The sequence below is a fragment of the Strigops habroptila genome, chromosome 14, assembly GCF_004027225.2.
Source record: "Strigops habroptila isolate Jane chromosome 14, bStrHab1.2.pri, whole genome shotgun sequence".
Lineage (NCBI taxonomy): Eukaryota > Metazoa > Chordata > Aves > Psittaciformes > Psittacidae > Strigops > Strigops habroptila.
In genome coordinates, this window is record NC_044290.2 from 12,792,514 (window position 1) to 12,810,467 (window position 17,954).

The 17,954-nt window shown below is 39.2% G+C and overlaps 1 protein-coding gene across 19 annotated transcripts in view; it reads right to left on the reverse strand.

Annotated features, from left to right (window-relative positions):
* CCDC57 (coiled-coil domain containing 57) overlaps nucleotides 1-17,954 on the reverse strand; it is a 47,534-nt gene that overhangs the window by 24,280 nt on the left and 5,300 nt on the right. For 3 of the 19 annotated variants that reach the window (XR_003994352.1, XR_003994351.1, XM_030506249.1), the window contains exons 1-4: nucleotides 13,571-17,077; nucleotides 6,725-6,821; nucleotides 4,926-5,037; nucleotides 2,896-3,055 (exon numbers count right to left, since the gene is read on the reverse strand). Coding sequence is in view for 16 of the 19 variants with exons in the window: in XM_030506249.1 (XP_030362109.1) it covers nucleotides 2,896-3,045 (150 nt within the window). In the remaining 3 variants the exon portion in view is untranslated. Of the gene's footprint in view, nucleotides 1-2,895; nucleotides 3,056-4,925; nucleotides 5,038-6,724; nucleotides 6,822-10,701; nucleotides 11,253-11,285; nucleotides 11,418-13,570; nucleotides 17,079-17,954 lie in introns of those variants that run through there. The other 16 variants (XR_003994350.1, XM_030506260.1, XM_030506250.1 and 13 more) reach the window with 14 other exon arrangements.

Below are 17,954 nucleotides of genomic sequence, written 5' to 3' on the forward strand. Positions count from 1 at the left end.
TCCATGAGTACAACGTGAAAGCGTGATCTGGAACCTAATAGCCTTCAAATTAAATTTCCCTGCTGCTCTACAGCCTCTTTCTCCTGTGGCTCTTCCTGCCCTAACAGTACAGAGTGTGCATAAGATGAGGATAATGTCTATGCTGCTTTTAGAATTTCTCTGAAGCTGTTAATGTGAAGAAAAGGGAAAGAGAGATTGAAAACGCATGAAGGGAAAGGCACCAGTAGGTGTCAAATTACACAGGGTTTTTCTGGGGCCCAGAACTTCATCTCAACCTGCAATATACAAATGAACCATCACAGTTTCAATCAGAAATACAGCAGTTCCAGATTTTTGCCAGTGGAAAAGGGTCTAGACAGAACACCACATAATCATTCAGAATTACTGCAAGTAATCTTTTACCTGTGCACTTGTATGGTATTATTAGCATGCTCCAGTGAGGCAGACATGACCTAAGTCATACTCAAAATCACTTACAAGCAAGATTTTCCAGGCTGGTCTGTGTCACTTCTCTGTTAATTAAAGTCAAGAATGACTACTGCAATATTTGTAGCACCCTCATGGAGTCTCGAACCAATCTGAAGAAAGGGCCTGTATGGTGAAGATACTGTACTAGGGTGTATTTAAAGTATTCTTACCTCAGTCATCTGAACCAGAGGCTAGCTAACATATGATTCCTTCTTTAAGAAGACTCACTGACACAATTTTTATCAATTTTAAACTTTAAATCGCTTTCCCCCTTTGTTTACAATTCATTTTGTACAGAAAATTTACGATGAAAGGTTCTAGTTCCCAATAATAGGGTTTTTTGGCATTTATCTTTTTAAACAATGGCCCTTCACATAAAACAGAAACAAAAATAGTTTTGCTGTGATGGGTACTGCTTATCCTACAGGCCAAAAGTACAAAACAAAGAGTATATTACCAACAGAAAGAAAAGTGTGAAAACGGAAACAAAGTCTTGCCAACAACAAGAACAATCAGTTACAGTGGAAGAAATCAGTGAATGTGAACAGTAAAAGAACCCCTCCCCAATCCTGATTCTCTTGGTATTTGAGCAGTCAATTTACAATCAGTCCAGTTTGAAGTTAAAGTGGAAAACCAACTTGCTCTATGGTAAGATTTTGCTAGCAGTCAGCTTTTGTCTAATTTTTTTTATAAAAAATATTTACAGGAAGTATCCTGCATACATCACTATCTGCATTCAGAAACCACTAGGCTTGCTTAACACTGCTTTTTCTTATCAGCAAGCTCTGATAATACACTCTTACCTGCTTGCTGTTGAGCATCTGCAGCTGCCCAGCAGGGTGCATTGCAGCACATTCTACCTTCATTCCTTTACAAAAGACAATTTTCTACTCACAATGCCTTATCCTTCAGCATGGTTTCAAAACAGCATTATGATTGCTATTTTAAATGGTTCTCTTTTTAATATAGGTATTTTAATAAGTAGCAATTAAAACTATTTTGTGACACTAAAATAAAAGGCATTATTTTAAACAGCTGGCAAATTACTATTTTAAAGCATTGCCTTGAAAGTTTAACTTTACAACTTTAAAATCTACCCTGAATTGCAACTAACACAAACCCTCAGGAACTTTCCAGAAATTAAGTCTTCCCATTCTGATGTGCCATGATGGTACAGTACATTGTTCTGTTTTGGAGCAACTGTACATCCAGCTTGCTCCTTTTAACAGTGAGTAATGGATCAGAGCCATAATGAAGCCTGTGACACCTAATCTATACGTATTCCAGGCTAGATATGTCTATATTTTGAATTAAACATATGAAACAGATGAACTGCTTAAAAAAAGCCCAATGGAAACATGCCCCATAAAGTTGTCAGAATGAATTCACCTAATTCAAGACAAAGTGTCGACCCTGTTTCTCTCTTTCAGGTAAAATACTGTGATTAAACAATGCTTGTATTGTCTGCTCTCTCTCAACAGTCAAAGCAGAAAGAACAGTCTTCATGCAATTTGTAGTCTGTTTTCTGCAGATCAGCTTCAAACTAGGAGGGAGGGAAAGCAGAGGACATCAGTACAAAGGGTATGGAGAGGAGGGAGGGAAAAAGGGAGGGAGAGAAAGAAAATCAAAGAAAAAATATTTTAAGTCACAGGACAGGGACTTAAAGCACATTCATTTGGTTCTGTCAAAAAAAACTGTCTTCACAGAAAAGTAACTTGGCTTTGTTGTCTCATCTTCTGTATGTGAAATGGACAATGCTGATTCATCTTTCAGATGTGTTCCTATCCTACACCTATTGATGCCTATCAATATTTTTGAGAGGACAATGGTAAAATAAAACACTGGAGTAAATGCCTGCATTCTATACTTTGGAAACAAGTGCTTCCTCTGTGCCCAGGAGTTTACTAGGCAACTGGTCATTGAGAATAATTGTTAGCCCATTGTATAAGTCTCTAAACAATAAACATGTATTTCATTTTTCAGAAACAGAAGCTTGTACACTTCACAAAATAGGATTTCTCCCCTCCATCCCTTACAAAAATACTCTGAGCTTTCCAGGACTAATATTGTTCCCTTGACAGAATTCAAGCTGTGCTGTGATACGAAACTCTTTTTGGCCTGGGGCTGCTCTAAGAGAGATCTTTCTTCTGCTACAATGCCAAGAGAAAAGCAGTGGCATCTCTCAAGCCAACCTGACTTCGCTACAAGTGGTAAAAGGCCATTATTAGCGACTGTCCATTAAAATTAATCTGGTCTCTCATCAATTATATTTGCTGAACTGCTGTGCACAATACAGAATTACCATTTTACAGATTTTTCAAAGAAAATTGAGGTCATGCCTCCTCTGAAAAACACCATGATGGGAAAAACTCCATAGCCCTCTATGCAACAGATGGTTCCTAAACAGTGCTAATTTGAAATTCTCACCTGCTCTCTTGCTGAAGACAGGCTTTGTGTTAGATCCTCTGATTTCTGATACCAATTACTTTCTGCATTCTCACAGAGGTGCTGCCAATCCAGTTCTTCCTGCATTTTATTCTGCTCCAGTATCCATTCTTGCTCAGCTGCCAGAGACATTTGTTTATACCTATGATACACAGAGCAAAGCTGTTGATTTCAGCAGGATAAACACTGAGGATGTTTTGTGTTTGATTTTTTGGTTTTGTTTTAAATCTCAGCCTTCTTTGCTGTCCTTGTCTTCTTTCCTTGTTCTATTTTCTATTATATTCTACTCAAAGTATTTTACTGGACAAAAGCATCTTAATTGCTTAGAGCTCAGCAGTATCCTAGGGTCCATCTCTATGGGTATTTAGAATCATCTTTGGAGGTCACCTCAGCAAAACTGGCATAAACTGCTCAACACCAATACTGCTTTCATCAATACCATCCACAGCATGTTTCCCATTTGCTAATAATGGAAATGGGATACAAAAGAGCTAGGAATTGAAGTTGTTGGATTGTCAGGGTAAAATTCCTAAGCTCAAAGGCTGCTGCATATACATACATTGAAAACACACTGAGGAAAGAGAGATGGGAGGTGCACAAAATGAGAGAAACCTCATATGCAGAATTTAACAGCTTTCTAGACCAGTTTCAACACAAGCTGAGCTTTTAAAACATGAAGCTGTCAAGACTTCAGGGGGCTCTTAAGCTTGGTTGTAAATGTCACTTCAGACAAAGCTTTAGTCATCTTTACTATACTTCATCCTTCCGGAATTTGGCCAGCTGTGCCCTCAACTTCTCTTCCTGTCCATGCATTGATTGACTTTCGAATTCTTTAGAGACAGACTCCTTAGAAATCTCAATCAGATGAGAATCTTGGCCTGTTTTTAGCAGTACAATTTCTTCTTGAAGTCTACATACAAGAACAACCCCCCTCCCATGTTAATATATATTTGCTTAAGGCAATTAACAAAATATGTGATGCAATCTTGGATATAAAACTATCCAATGACTCTTTTAATTAGGAGCTCAGAGGGACTTTTTCATGACCCAAATGCATACTGTAAATCAGTATTTCCAGTCATAAAAAATGCAGCAATTCTTTAGTTTCTAGTGGTCTTCTTGGACTGGCAGCTGTCACTTTCCAGGCTGGCTACGAAAGAAGTTCTTCTGGTGTGCTGTTCCCAGATACTTTTTCACATGATCTCATTTTCATGTTAAGCCCTGAGGAGAGGTTTCTTGATTATGTCATCATAAAACTAATGTTTATATGCATACATTGAAATTTTGCTACAAATTTTGCTGCAGTAATATACATAGAACATACAACTGCCTGGGTTGGAAAGATTATCTGGTCCAAACTTTCATGGTAAAGGAGCCTAGATGAGATTATCTAGTACCCTGTCCAATCACATCTTGAAAACCTCTAGTGATGAGGACTCTACCCTGTCTGTAGGACAATAGTTTCAGCAATAATTTTCTTACTGCAAAAATCTTTTTTACATTGAGATGAAACCTCTCGCAGTGCAGCTTGTACCCACAGCCCCTCGTCTTCTCCATGGGGCTCCTTGTGAAGAGAGAGCCTTCATTCTCTTTGTAGCATATTAGAAAACTGCAATGAGATCCTCTCAAGCCTTCTCCAGGAAAAGACCCAGTTCCTTCAGTCTTTCTTCATAGGGCAAGTTCTCTAGCCCTTCAGTAACCTCTGTGGCCCTCCCCAGTCTGTCCATGTCTTTTTTTCAATTGTGGGGACCAGAACTAACACAGTACTTCAGGTGTGGTATCTGTTTAACCATGAGTTACTGTGAGCTTTTCACATAAATAAGCTGGGCCCAAAACTGGTGTGATGTTCTGAATTTCTTTCATCACAGTTTATGAAACAAGATAAATTGGGTCACTCACATCCTAATAAGAGCATCTTTCTCTCTTAAACAAGCACTGTAACTCCATTCTGTTCTGCAGATTTGTGCAGACACAAATCTGCATAGCAAGATTTCCAGACTTCTGTGTCTTACCTGCAGTTCTCTTATCTGCTGCTTCAATTCTTTAAATTGTTTGACTTGGGCTTCTTTCGTTGAAGCTGGCATTGCATCCTTTTCCTTGGCAGCATGAGCTAGTTCTTCATGTCTAGAAGAGGTTCAGAGACAGAACAAAATGAGGTTTCAAGCAACAGAAGCACATTATTTTTTAGTAATGTTGTGATTTACTTTCTTACCAATTTGGTTCACACAAATTCAAAGAATCATTGTTGGAAGCAGTGGAAACAGAAACCTGTATCTGTTTGTCAGTGGAACAGGTTGCGGGCAGGTCTTTGTAGTTGTTTTTTCAAACTAAGAATGCCACTATTTAGTTGGACTTAGGACCAAAGCTGAATTCTTCTTATACCACTGCAGAGTTTAACTCCTATTTATCACATAACTAAGTTCGTGATTAGCACAAAGAACATCATCTCACCTAATTATAGGATCAGGTTATCCTAAAAATAAAGTTGGCTTGTTTTGGTTTAAGATGACTCATAAAGGAGCCATTTTAACAGGTGATCTACTCCATTTAACATATTCTTTTACCATACTGAAAATATTCTTCACAGTAATTGAACAATTGAAAGACAGCTATGATAGGTGGCCAAAATAAGAGACTGTAGGATCCCATGGAGCACAAAATGCTGCCTTGAATATTCAGTTTTCACTTACAGATTAATTTCCTGAGCATGCACTCACACAAAAAGAGACCAAGTTTAACATAAGACAGAAATGTGTGTTAAAAGAAGTTGTCAGCAAATTAGACTTGAGCTATAGAAAAAGAAACCAAATTAAGTTATTTCAGCCTTTTTTGCCACAACTTAAATATAAAATTTTAAATATAAACCAACAAACATTAACAGAAGTTTATTTTATATTGTCAGCACTGAAAGAGTGGTCAAATACTGGAACAGGCTTCCCAGAGCAGTGGTTGAGTTCCCCTCCCTGGAGGTATTTAAAAGACATCTAGATGTGGCACTCGGGGACAATGGTTTAATGGTGGATTTGGCTCTGTTAGGTTTATGGTTGGACTCAATGATATTAAAGGTCTTTTCCAACCTAAATGATTCTAAGCTTCTGTGTTTCACTCTGGAGATAAAGTGACAAGAGGGCTGCTGGGAAATAGGAAGCTATGCGAAAGACTTCCCCACACACACACTCATATGTAAACAATTAAAAGTAATTTTAATATCAAATACATTTTTACACAAAAACAAAGCAAGGCAGGCTTTGTTGTTCTTTAAAGTTTAGAATACAGAGAGAGGTATAATGTTCCTCCTAAAGTATCACAGTTGGAAGGTCGAATTTAATTCTTAGTAAGATTATCCTTTTCTGATGAAAGGACAGCAATGTAAGAGGCAGAAGTGGGAGGGGGGGAACCTTCTAATGAGGAGAATGAGAAACAAGAAACATTCACCCAGCTCACTGAGACTGCCTCTGCTCCCTAATGCTGACCTCTCCTGCAGTTCCATGGCTAACAAATTTAGCAATGTGCTGCCTACAGAAAATGATCTTACACAATATCAGATTACGAAACACATTCTTAATAGTTCCTACAAGGGGCAGCTGCCTGACAAACAAATCAACAGCTAGTTGAGTAGTGCATAATTTTCTAGATTGCCATTACAAATCTCATCAATTTATGCAAAAAACCCCAAAAAACCAAAAACACACCAAAAAAACCCAAAAAACCAAAAAGACAAAAACTAAAAGCTTATATAACTACAAGTGCTAAATCAGAATTGCTAGATGGCTCTGCAGCAACACAACACTGTGTGTCCATATTCTTATACCTGTTTCTAACAAGCAAGATCTCCTTCCAGTTCTTTGATTTTTCTCTCCATCTGATGTTTCAGGTTCACATACTCCTGATGATCTATGTGACTGTTCCTAGAACAAAACCAAAACACACTAAAGAGCATCTCTGGTGACCTAATGAGGCATCCATATGTAATTTTTTTTTTAACAGTAATACATAACTATAAATACAAGATGCTGTAATTTCCTAAAGAAAGTCACCATTAAAATTTTTCTCATAACTCACTTGAAACCAATGATAACAATTGTGACTTCTCAAAACTATATTTCATATGCAACTTTTGAAGTATCAAGGATGTGCTGAAAAGGATTGCAAGACTTCCACTTAAGTATAACAGAGTTCCTCCTCCCTCCCAAAGTTTCTTTTATCTAAGAAATGGCAAAACAAGGGCTGGCCAGCAGAAATCTGATCTTTTAGATACATTTAAAAATAGAAGCAACTCATACCTTTTCCTCTCCTCCTCCCAGTATTTGCTACTAACAAAAATGTTTCTCTGAGATACTGTGGCAGAATACTAGTAAGGCCAACATTTCAAACAAATACAAAAAGATGCTACTGCTACTGTGACCAGTAAGTACTCTAATGATATCCTGAGTCTTTTCAAGCTCTGGGTTCACCCCTGCAAGACTCAACAGGCCTGGTACAGTCTGGTACATGGCCAAACAGATGTGGATTGATATTGTGCAGTTCTGCAATCTTCTAATTACTTTCAACTCTATATTGCAGTTATTTTATGTAGCTGAATGACCACTGCATTTGGTTGATCATATAACAAATATGTAGACAGAACTGCAAACTAGAACTGGATAGTCACAAACAGCTGAAAGCATATTTACTTTCATATTCTGCTGTGATTTTGCTTTTAAATTTACACTTCGCCTGACTCAATCCAAATTCTGTAGCCAACACTTAGATATATAAATAAAGTCTAACAGAAGCAGCATCTCTGCATAGTCCAGACACGCACTTTTATACCTCCTTTGTTCATCTCACAACTTCTGTCCTGGGTTCAGTTTCATAGGACAAGGCAGATCAGGAGAGTAGTTGCTGTACTGCTCCGTGATTGGTATCCAGCTCAGCCTAGCAAAGAGGCAATGCTGGGCATAAAAGACTCAAAATCCTCTTTCCATTCCCAAAAGATATGCTCCATATAAAATTCCTGAAGTGGCTTTAGAATTTGAATATGTACCAGAACTACAGTAACACAAATCAGTCAGTGATCTTTGAGGAATTCCAGATCCACGTTCAGATCACTTCTAATAACTAAAAAAAAGTTACTCAAAACTTATCCAGTCATCTTCACATTATAAATGCAGTTCGACCCAGAATACTTTACAGCAGTTACCATTTTAAGCAGAATAATCCCAAAGACACTGTTACTGCTGAAGACAACAGTTACATCAAACAAGAATGATGTGAGGACAGAAATAATCTTTTATTCTCTGCTCCCCCACAAGGTTTGGAAGTCTATACAGAATAATAAAAATTAGTGAGAGTGGCCAAACTAAACAAGGGCATTGCTTTAGCTATCTTAATATTTTAGTTGGTTTTATTAGTCATGAATCTTGGTCCTGTGATGAATGCCCCAACAGACTTCTTTTACAGAGGCCTACCAGAGAAGGTGGGACAAAAGGCATTTAAGAGTGCACAAACCCGACTCCCATCATGAGATTAGCTTGCAACAGCTTAAAATAGCCGAAAGGCTGAACCACTTGTGTTGAATCCACAGCACAACATAGCAACTGATGTCTAATAACCTTCGATAATATTACTGACAATGGTTGATACCATTATCATTTGTCTCCTCACATACACAGAAGACAAGTGCATCTTGATATAAGACACAGGAGACATCACACAATACTTTCGGATTCATCTCATTTCCCAGAGGTGTTCAATGCCTAAGGAAAAAGCACTTTTCCTCTGACAAATCCTTTTCTGCTCCCCACACTGTGTTTCCCTTATGCCATCTCCACCCACTCATATTGTCTCCCCAACTATGTAAATTATGCAGGGACAAGCTGCGTGTTTAAGAGCATCCTCACTTTCACATAATGCTATCCTTTCTCTAACAGGTTGCCAGAAATCACACAAGTCATTGTGGAAACCAAGATACAGGAGGTGTAAAGATAGACCAAGTCACTTCTGTTAGCCCTCACTCTGTTCATGTTCTAGGTGATATCTTTCAGAATAGATAATCGTATCTCCAAGCTCAAAGTGCTCCTTATTGTGTGAAGGATTCTACCACTCCATCCCAATCCAAACCTGTGTCAGAGAAGCTAAATTTCTCTTTTCCTGAACACGATTTTAAGGAAGTCACATCTCACCTGCAAAACTATTCCAACTCTTAATTAATGTTCTTCAACATGTTGTATTGTCAGTAGCAATAACAAACTTTGAATCTTTTTATTTCTTTCCTTGACAAGCATTTGTTCCACTTTACCCACCTGTACTCTAAGATCACTAATCTCTGCCTGTTTAGCATTTTCATATGTTTTCATTTGACTAACTGTGATATCATGCTGTTCTAACTCTTCATCTCTCTTTTCTAAAATTCTTAGGGTATAGAAAAGAAAAAAATCTTTCAATTTGATAAAATATTTCATGCATGTCTTGCAGTTGCTTTTTGACATCTTGCAGCATATACACCGAGTAACAAACACTGTTAGAGACACAATGATCTGATGGTCTTTCGATTCTGCTGGCCTAGATTTCACATTTATCCCTAAGGCAACTAAAAAAAAAAAAGAAAATTTTTCTCTTCATATTCTGCTTCCTGTTGGCAATCTTCAGATCGTGCTACTACGTAGAACACAGTGTAAGCAGTATATTCTTCATTTGGGTAAGTGGAAATAGATTTTTTTTTTTTTTTTTTTTAAGTCAGTATCATAAACATTACTGCCTCCGCACCTAGGAAATGCAACACTAAAAGATTTGTTCCCTCTGTATCTTCCTTTCAGCTACTGTTGCTCCAAATGCGTCTGATGGCTACCAGTTCAAAAGATTAGATAAATTTTGACTTCCCTCCTCCACCCCAATCATAAATACATTAAAAATAAAAAATGCCTACAAGATGCTTTCTGGGCCCAAGGCACTGAAAGAAACTATGCTCAGTCTATACCCACTAAGGCATCAAAATACTTTTATAAGTGACTTTTAAAAACCTGACATATGCTTTATTAGCTAAAGTTAGCAGTACATTATTAGACAAGACCTTTGCGTGAGGAATAAAAAACAAGACTACAGCTCCAGCCTATTATTTCCTTGAAATCATCAAACTGAAGTCACAATTTTTCTTGGAAAGAGGTGGTTAAGAGAAATGATAGCTCTTTCACAATCTCTCTCTACAATTATCTTAAAATTAAAAGGCTCCACACAGTTTCCTATGAAAACAACCTTCCTCTCTATCTCCATATATCTCACTTAAATTAACAGCACTTGTAAATTGAAAGTGGTATCTTGAGGTGAGTTTGGGTTACATATAACACAATTCATTTTATATAAAAATATGAACGAATGATCCTTTCTGTAATTTTAAAATATTGCTTTCCATCAGAGAGCTATATTTCTTAGAAATGCAATTTCATAAGGGAGAAGGGAGCATTTTGCCTTTGGTAGCTGCAGTATTTATAATTTCACATTCGTTTTAATAAGAACCATAATGGAAATAGCAGTGTAACTTTAAATATAAATTGTACCAATTGCCTAGATGTCTTACAGTCAAGAGAACAGTAAACCTATATACAATGACATTAACAGATGATTTAGGAATGAGTATACACACAAGCAAGAGACAACATCTTACTTAAAGCCTATCCAGAAAGAGGCGATTCAGTGGAGATTTTGCAACTGTTACTACTAAAATGCTACTTCAACAAGAAGTTAGATGCCATGTTGAAATGGATACATACTCTACGGGGTGCTCAGGAATGTAAAAGGAGGGCAACGTACCATGAGGAACACTGACACTGAGTCCCTAGAGCAAATATCCTGAGGGAGGACAGGAACGGACAGCCAAATGGATGAAGGGAATGCTACCGGCAAGCTAGGGATGAAGTACCCTGCAGGGCTAGAGGTTTGTACACTTGGAGTGCAGAGAGGAACATAAAGATGTAATGAAGTGGGAGTGAAATAAAACACTGCCAGTGGCAGCCAGCAGGCAGGAAGCAGATCCCAGGGGCAGGGTGAGAAGTCACATGGAGGGCCCAAAGGGTCAGATGCTCTGAGGCAGAAGAGCAGATGGCAGGCAGGCTGTCAAGGTCGAGTCTCTTAGAGGAAGACAGTAGAGAGGAGCACACAGCAGCACAAGGTAATGCTTGGAACTCAGAGGCAGCGCACAGAGGACACTATGTATGAGGAAGGGTGCACAAAAAAAGCGGGTCCCCAGAGAGAGAAAAGGGCGCAAGATGCACGGGTGCCGCGTCGGGAGCTCTGAAGGACAAGCTGCGGCACAACGGGCCGCTGTGCGGCCGCTGCGCCTTCTGATGGCGCCCGCGGAGCAGTTAAGTCGCAGCTCGGCTCCTCCTGGAACGAACCTGCACGTCCTTTCGCTCACCGCCGTAGGCCGCGTCTCACGGGAGCCGCTGCGGGCAACGCCCAGCCAAGAGGAGGGTCCGTCTCCATGGGAACCGCATCCCCCGTAGCCCGGCCCCCGTTCGCTCCAGGCGGGGTTCGTGGCGAGCACCGCTTACGCCCAATCAGCGCTGTGCCGGCCCCGCCCCAGGCGCCAGTTCACCCGCCCCGGCCCGCGGGCAGGTCCTCTCAGCAGCGGCCCCCTCAGGCCCCGTGCTGCAGCTGCAGCTGTGCTAGGGATCGCCAGCTCCCTTCACTGCCCCCGTTATTGCCCAACAAACCAGCGCTTCTCGGCTTCTCTCACTTCCTTGTATCTTCCCCACTTCACCCTCTCCATTATAATACAGCAGCCCCTCCGCATTGTATGAGCATGTGCACGCTCCTTTGTAGCCCTGGTCTCCCAGTAACAGCTCCTTCTCCCAAAACACAGCTATAAATTATTTCATACCCTCAAATTGCATTTTCTTGTTCACTTGTCTTCCTACACATTTTATCAGACTGTTTAGTATAAAACAGTTTCTCCCTCATGCAGACTAGGAAGGGAAGTCTTGGCCCGTTTCAGGTACAGCTGTTAAGAACGGGAGCAAAAAACTTCCCATTTCCTGCAAATTCCCACTGCATCATGTGAAAAACTTTTAAAAGCTTGTAAAACAAGCACAGGCCAACTACGACATGAGGTCATGCAGCACAGATAAGTAAGTTCTGCTGCCAAGGTATTTAATTATTAAAAAATGTATCTATCAACTAAACCAGACTACACTGTCTGTGTGAGACAGGAAGGAGTAATATACAAACTGGATGTAAAGTGTGATTTTCCCTTAGTCACACGATGACTTGCTTTGCAGGAAGAAGTCATGAGGCAAGCTTCCTGTAACGCTCTCTCACTTTTTCATGTTTCTGGACGATATAAACAGCTTTGCCAGATGGAAGACCTTTCAGAAACCTGAATGTTGCATGAATTATGCCTGAAGTACACTCATTTAAAGAAAACAGAATACTATCAGTAGTTCTTTTTTTTATATATATATTTCCTTAGGTCATCAGAAGAGTGTTTCCTAACTCTATGTCATCTAAAGAGAGCAGGTGTTTATTTCCATCGGTAACTATTATTGAAAATTAGAATCAGAACTAATAATTTGACTTTAGAAATAAATCAAGTTTCATTTAGCTACATGAAGTGTATCTACATATAATTTCAGAACACTACAAATATTAAAGGGATTTGGTTCATTTGTTTATATGAATTACCTCTGGTTTAAAATACAGAAGTGAAATCTGACTTCAAATGACTTTCCAAATTTAAGCATACAAAAATTATAGTGCAAGTCCCAGCATAATTTATACTCTGCAGTGGGCCTCTCAAAGCACTCATCAAAATCAATACATAGTAGGTGAATATCTAAATCCATATACCATGCTGACTGGTGGCATACTTTTTCGTATGTCTTACTCCAGAGGTGCCTAATCTCTCAACCACATTACCTTCTGCAACCCTTCCTCACACACACCCCCTTTCCAGATTAGCTGTAATTTTCCCAAAGGTACCTTTAGCCAGCCCCTAGTCATATAGTTAAATGCATGTTGATTGCCCAAATGCGTAATTTTCTAGTGATTCAATACTGTCCAAAATGTGTAAATTTTTACTTTAATGGCGAGTCAAAAAGATTACAGTCTACACAATACAGATTTTGGTATCAACGTAGAAACCTGTATACTCCCAAAATAAATGCAGAAAATGACATGGTTTCATAGATGGAAATTAAAAGAAAACTTTTGCTAAAAGGGAAAAAGGTAATAAGAATTTAGAAGAGAGATATTTTCTGTTCTTATCAAACACTAGTGAATTCATTAAGATTTAGGCTAAAGGTAAATTTCAGCCACCTTTAGAACAACCTTCAGAGTCACTTCTGGATGTAAGTCTTTGACCCCATCAGTGTACCATGAAATATCAATAGTTACAAGTAGCTTCACAAAGTAAGAAAAAAAATGGATTCACCCACTAAAAAGGCTGTGTTTCAGAGGAAAAACAGTGTATATCCCAGCTACAAATACACCACTAAGCTCAAAAGCACTCCTAAGTTTCCCTTCCAAAGGCCATGTACAACTTATCATGGCCCAACTCCCTAATGAGACAAGACCCAGGATTATGCAAACTATGTATCCTGCCATACTCATCCTTGCTTGTATGGAAAAATAGTCCTAAGACACAGGCCACAAGAGACCCATGGCACATTCCAAAGACGCTTACCTGGCCAATCAGAGGAACAGGTTTGAGAAACATCATGCAGGGACTCAGTAAGTGAATACGGATGTAGCCTACCTTGATGAAACATAAAAATTAAAATGTGATTCAGAAAAGTCTTTCTTTCAAGTGCAGCCTTCCTTCAAATGAATACATATTACCCTAGAACCCCAAGGAATGTATTTGGTATACAGTATACAAACAATAAATATAAAAAAAATAAGAACTAGCATTTAAAAGATCATCTTTAAATAAAAGTGCCCTACTTTATAGCTTGCAAAGGACTCCAGAGGAATTTTTGGTCCCGTCTGAAATTTGAGTGATTATTTAGGAACTTAATAACACATTTAAGTTCAAGTTTTATCCAGACTAGAAGAAATTGATTTCCATCTCTCTCTCTCGATGCCTACATGTACAACAACTGTGGGTTATTTTTGAAGACTATATACATCTTTATAGGTACAGTTCATGTTCCTCAACTGAACCTTGAGAGCTATATAAAAAGACCTTATTTTCATACTTGCTTTAGAAACAAACTAAAAATTACCAAAACCTCAACTCTGAATATTACTGGCCTTCCTGAAATGAAGTTCTTACAAGGGCTCTTTGTGCAACATGATCTACTACATTTACATTTTGAATCAAAGGCAGAGGTGCATGCACTGCACAGTTAGCCATGTATGAAGCCATTTGAAATATTCAATGTTACTGTTAACATTCTTAAAAATGCTGCAGTGAAAATCCATAATTAATACAACAGACTCCATTCAAGTGCAAACAAGGAAACATAGCCTCAAAAAAACCCAAAAAACAAAAAAAAACCAAAACCCACACCCTATAAGAGCTTAGTAAGAATAAATGTTTACAGACACTTTTAAGGTAGTATTTGGGATTCACCTACAAACTGCAGGAACAGCAAAGAGTACAGCTAGAATTTGGAGCAGGAAGCTGCAACCACCCAAAACTGCTATCATATTCGGAAGCAATTCTACAGTTCAGGAAGTGCTAGGGAAGACATTTACCATCAGAAGCTCTAAGTTCCAAAGCAACTAAGCTTTGTCCTAATGTTAGCTACCCTCTTCCTATTTATACTCTGTAACAACAGTGTTCCAGTCACTTCTGCCGTCCTGGAAGCCTGATAAGGCAAACATTTCCAGCATTTTCTGACCATCTTTAATGATGTGAATGGCAGTTATTGGATTCACTACATCACTCTGTTTTTAATGAAAACAATCTAGGAACCTCGTGAAGCTCAACAGAGGAAAATGGAAAGTCCTGCACCTGGGTAGGAATAATCCCAAACACCTGTACAGCGTGGGGCCAGCCAGTTGGAAAGCTGAGGTTCCTAATGGACACTGAACTGACCATGAGCCAGCAATGCACCCTTCTGTTCAGTACCTAGAATATCATTAGCTTTCCTTGCTGTAAAGGCACAAAATAAAAAATAACAAAGCCGAATTAAATACGTAAAAAAAGAACACACCAGGATCCTTATTTATTTGGAAACTAGTAAGAAATTATGGAGTGAAGGACTTCAGTGGAGGTTTGGTGGAATCTAGCATCTATTAAGTACAGCCCAACGACATTATACTTTCTTATTAAGAATCCCCTTTAGCAAGAAACTAAACTGAAACTTTCAGAGTCTACTCTGGACAAAGAATTTGCCTATTTAATGATTCCTCAAGAGTGCAACAACACTTTGAGAATACATGTAAGAAGTGGCATACTTACAGATAAACAACAGTAAGATGCAGATTTTTTTTTTTTATTTAGTTAGAACTGTAAGGAAGAATTTTTCAAAGCTCTTTTTGTAGTTAGATGCCTTAAGTCACAGTCTCTCTGCTGCACTTTTAATATTCCCTCTACTCATAAGTGTACTGCAGCATATTTAATGCTTAAACACATACAACATAACTCTACCTAAAAGATAGGGAGTTTGTGCCTTCATCTCAGTTCCAGGTGTTTATGACGTTATCCAGACTCTGTGCAGGCTTCTGCAAGCACAGCAACCCTGTGTTCTGCTCACACTACTGCCTTGTTGAATACTGAATCAAATCCAATTATCTGGGTGCTTATGTTGGGATTACCATTTACCCTAGCACGCCATCCTCTTACGGACACATCTCTTTCGGAAAACGCATTCTTCAAAAACAATAAAAGCTGTCAGCTACAAAAGTGAGACCACAGACCACCAGTCAGTTTTTTCAGCAGCCGGTCTATGCGTACAGACTTCTGAAAAACAGACCAACTGTAGTGACTTTCCTCTGCCTCTAGGTAAAAAAAACACTGACCTCTTAAATGGTGTGAGTGTTCCACAACTGAACACTAACTAGAAAGCACATGTTGCACTCTGCTGACTAGGCTGCAGAGAGTTGGAAGCTTTAGTAGGGGCAACGTTGACATGTGAAGGACACAACAATCCTCTTTTTTGTCTTTTTAACATGTTCATTAAACAACCAACCTCTTTCCTTATCTAGCCTCTTATATAATTTGAGTAGCTATAAGAGATACCGATGGTTTAGGTATTTTGCCACCTTCACACTCACTGTTACACGTCTCCATTCCTAGGCACTTCTGTCCCTCCTGATAACATCTTCACAAACTACATACCTCTAAGGTTTCCTTTAAAAATTCCACTGGTTCTACTGTACATTTCCATGATGTAGTGATTCAAGTAAGTGCGGTAACAAAGCAGAAGATTCTGCAGGATGGAACTGTTCTCCTTGAGAAATTACAGTCAAGAAGTTGGGGTCATGACAAATAAAACTGTCTCCCTCTAAAACTGTAGGAGTTTTTCCAGTCCTTTGGGACTGGCAATGGAGTTCATATTTCCTTTTCCTGGAGAAACAAGATTACTTGTAAAGATACATAAAAATGTCTTCAGCTGCTAGACTCCACCAATTTTGCTGCGCCTCAGCCACTGCAATACTTGCTTCAGAAGCTCCACAAGAATCAGTGGTTTTTGCTCTTCTGCAATTATCTTCATCAAGCCTGTAAGTGAATGGCCGAAATCCAGGTAATGCTAAACAGTCAAAAACTCATTTTACTGATCTTTAAGATTAGCAATGTATACTGTATACATTCTACCCATTCGCTGGCTGTATACTATCTACCCAAAACAAACCACCCAGCCTTACTCATCGTTGCATATTACTGCAATGAATCTCTAAGCAAGTACAAATGGGTACTACAGCAAAACTGAATCATAGACCAAAACAAACTTAATGCACAGATAAAAGAAAAAAACCTTCTATGGTGTCAAGAGTTTCAGATTCTCCCCTGTATTACCCGAGTTCAGTGAGCAGCTTCTAAAATATTGGAAGCTACTAATCTGTGCAACACCATAGTTCTCACAAGACAATACTGTATCCTACTTATCCTCTTCTAGTTAGGACCCTAGCCCTGTGCGTCTCCACACAAGTGATAGGAACCACAGAATTATTTAGGTTGGAAAAGACCTTTAAAATCGAGTCCAACCATAAATCTAACACAGCCAAATCCACCACTGGATTTGTGGTGTCCCTAAGTCCCATGTCCCATGTCCCTAAGTGCCACACCTGCACATCTTTTAAATACCTCCAGATGGTGACTCAACCACTTCCCTGGGCAGCCTGTTCTAGTGCTTGACCACCCTTTCAGGGAAGAAATTTTTCTCAATATCAAATCTAAACCTCCCCAGTGTACTTGAGGCTGTTTCCTTTTGTCCTGTTGCTTGTTACTTGGAAGAAGAGCCCAACTCTCGCATCATTATACCCTCTTTTAGTAGCTGTAGGGAGCAAGGTGCCCCCTGAACCTTCTTTTCTCCAGGCTGAACAACCCCAGTTCTCCCAGCCACTCCTCACAAGACTTGTGCTCCAGGCCCTTCACCAGCTTTGCTGCTCTTTGGACACGCTCTAGCACCACAACATCTTTCTTATAGCGAGGGACCCAAAACTAAACACAGTATTCGAGACGTGGTCTTAACATTGCCAAGTAGAAGGGGATGACCCTATACACTGACTTGTGTGCTGTAAGCACACAAAGGAGTGGAGCACCTACTCCTGAATTTCTTAAGCACTGAGTAGCCTAAGGAGTGCTGCTTTCTGCGCTGCACTTTAGAAGCTCATCGCAACCTGTGTGGATGCTAAATAACAGCAATATCAACACACATTCAGTTCTATAATTCGACATTTGCACGACTAGCAGTAGAGCCATTGCAGAAAGCTTACTCCATCTGGATTCAAAAGGAGAGGTAACCCAAGCAGGCTTATTTGCAGGTGGTGCTTCCTTGGTAAAGGATGTAGAGGGAAGCCTGTAAGTTATCTGCAGAATGCACAATATCACAATCAAAATTACTAAGAAGAAGGAAACCCTCCTAAAACAAACAAACAAACAAACAAACCCCAACAAA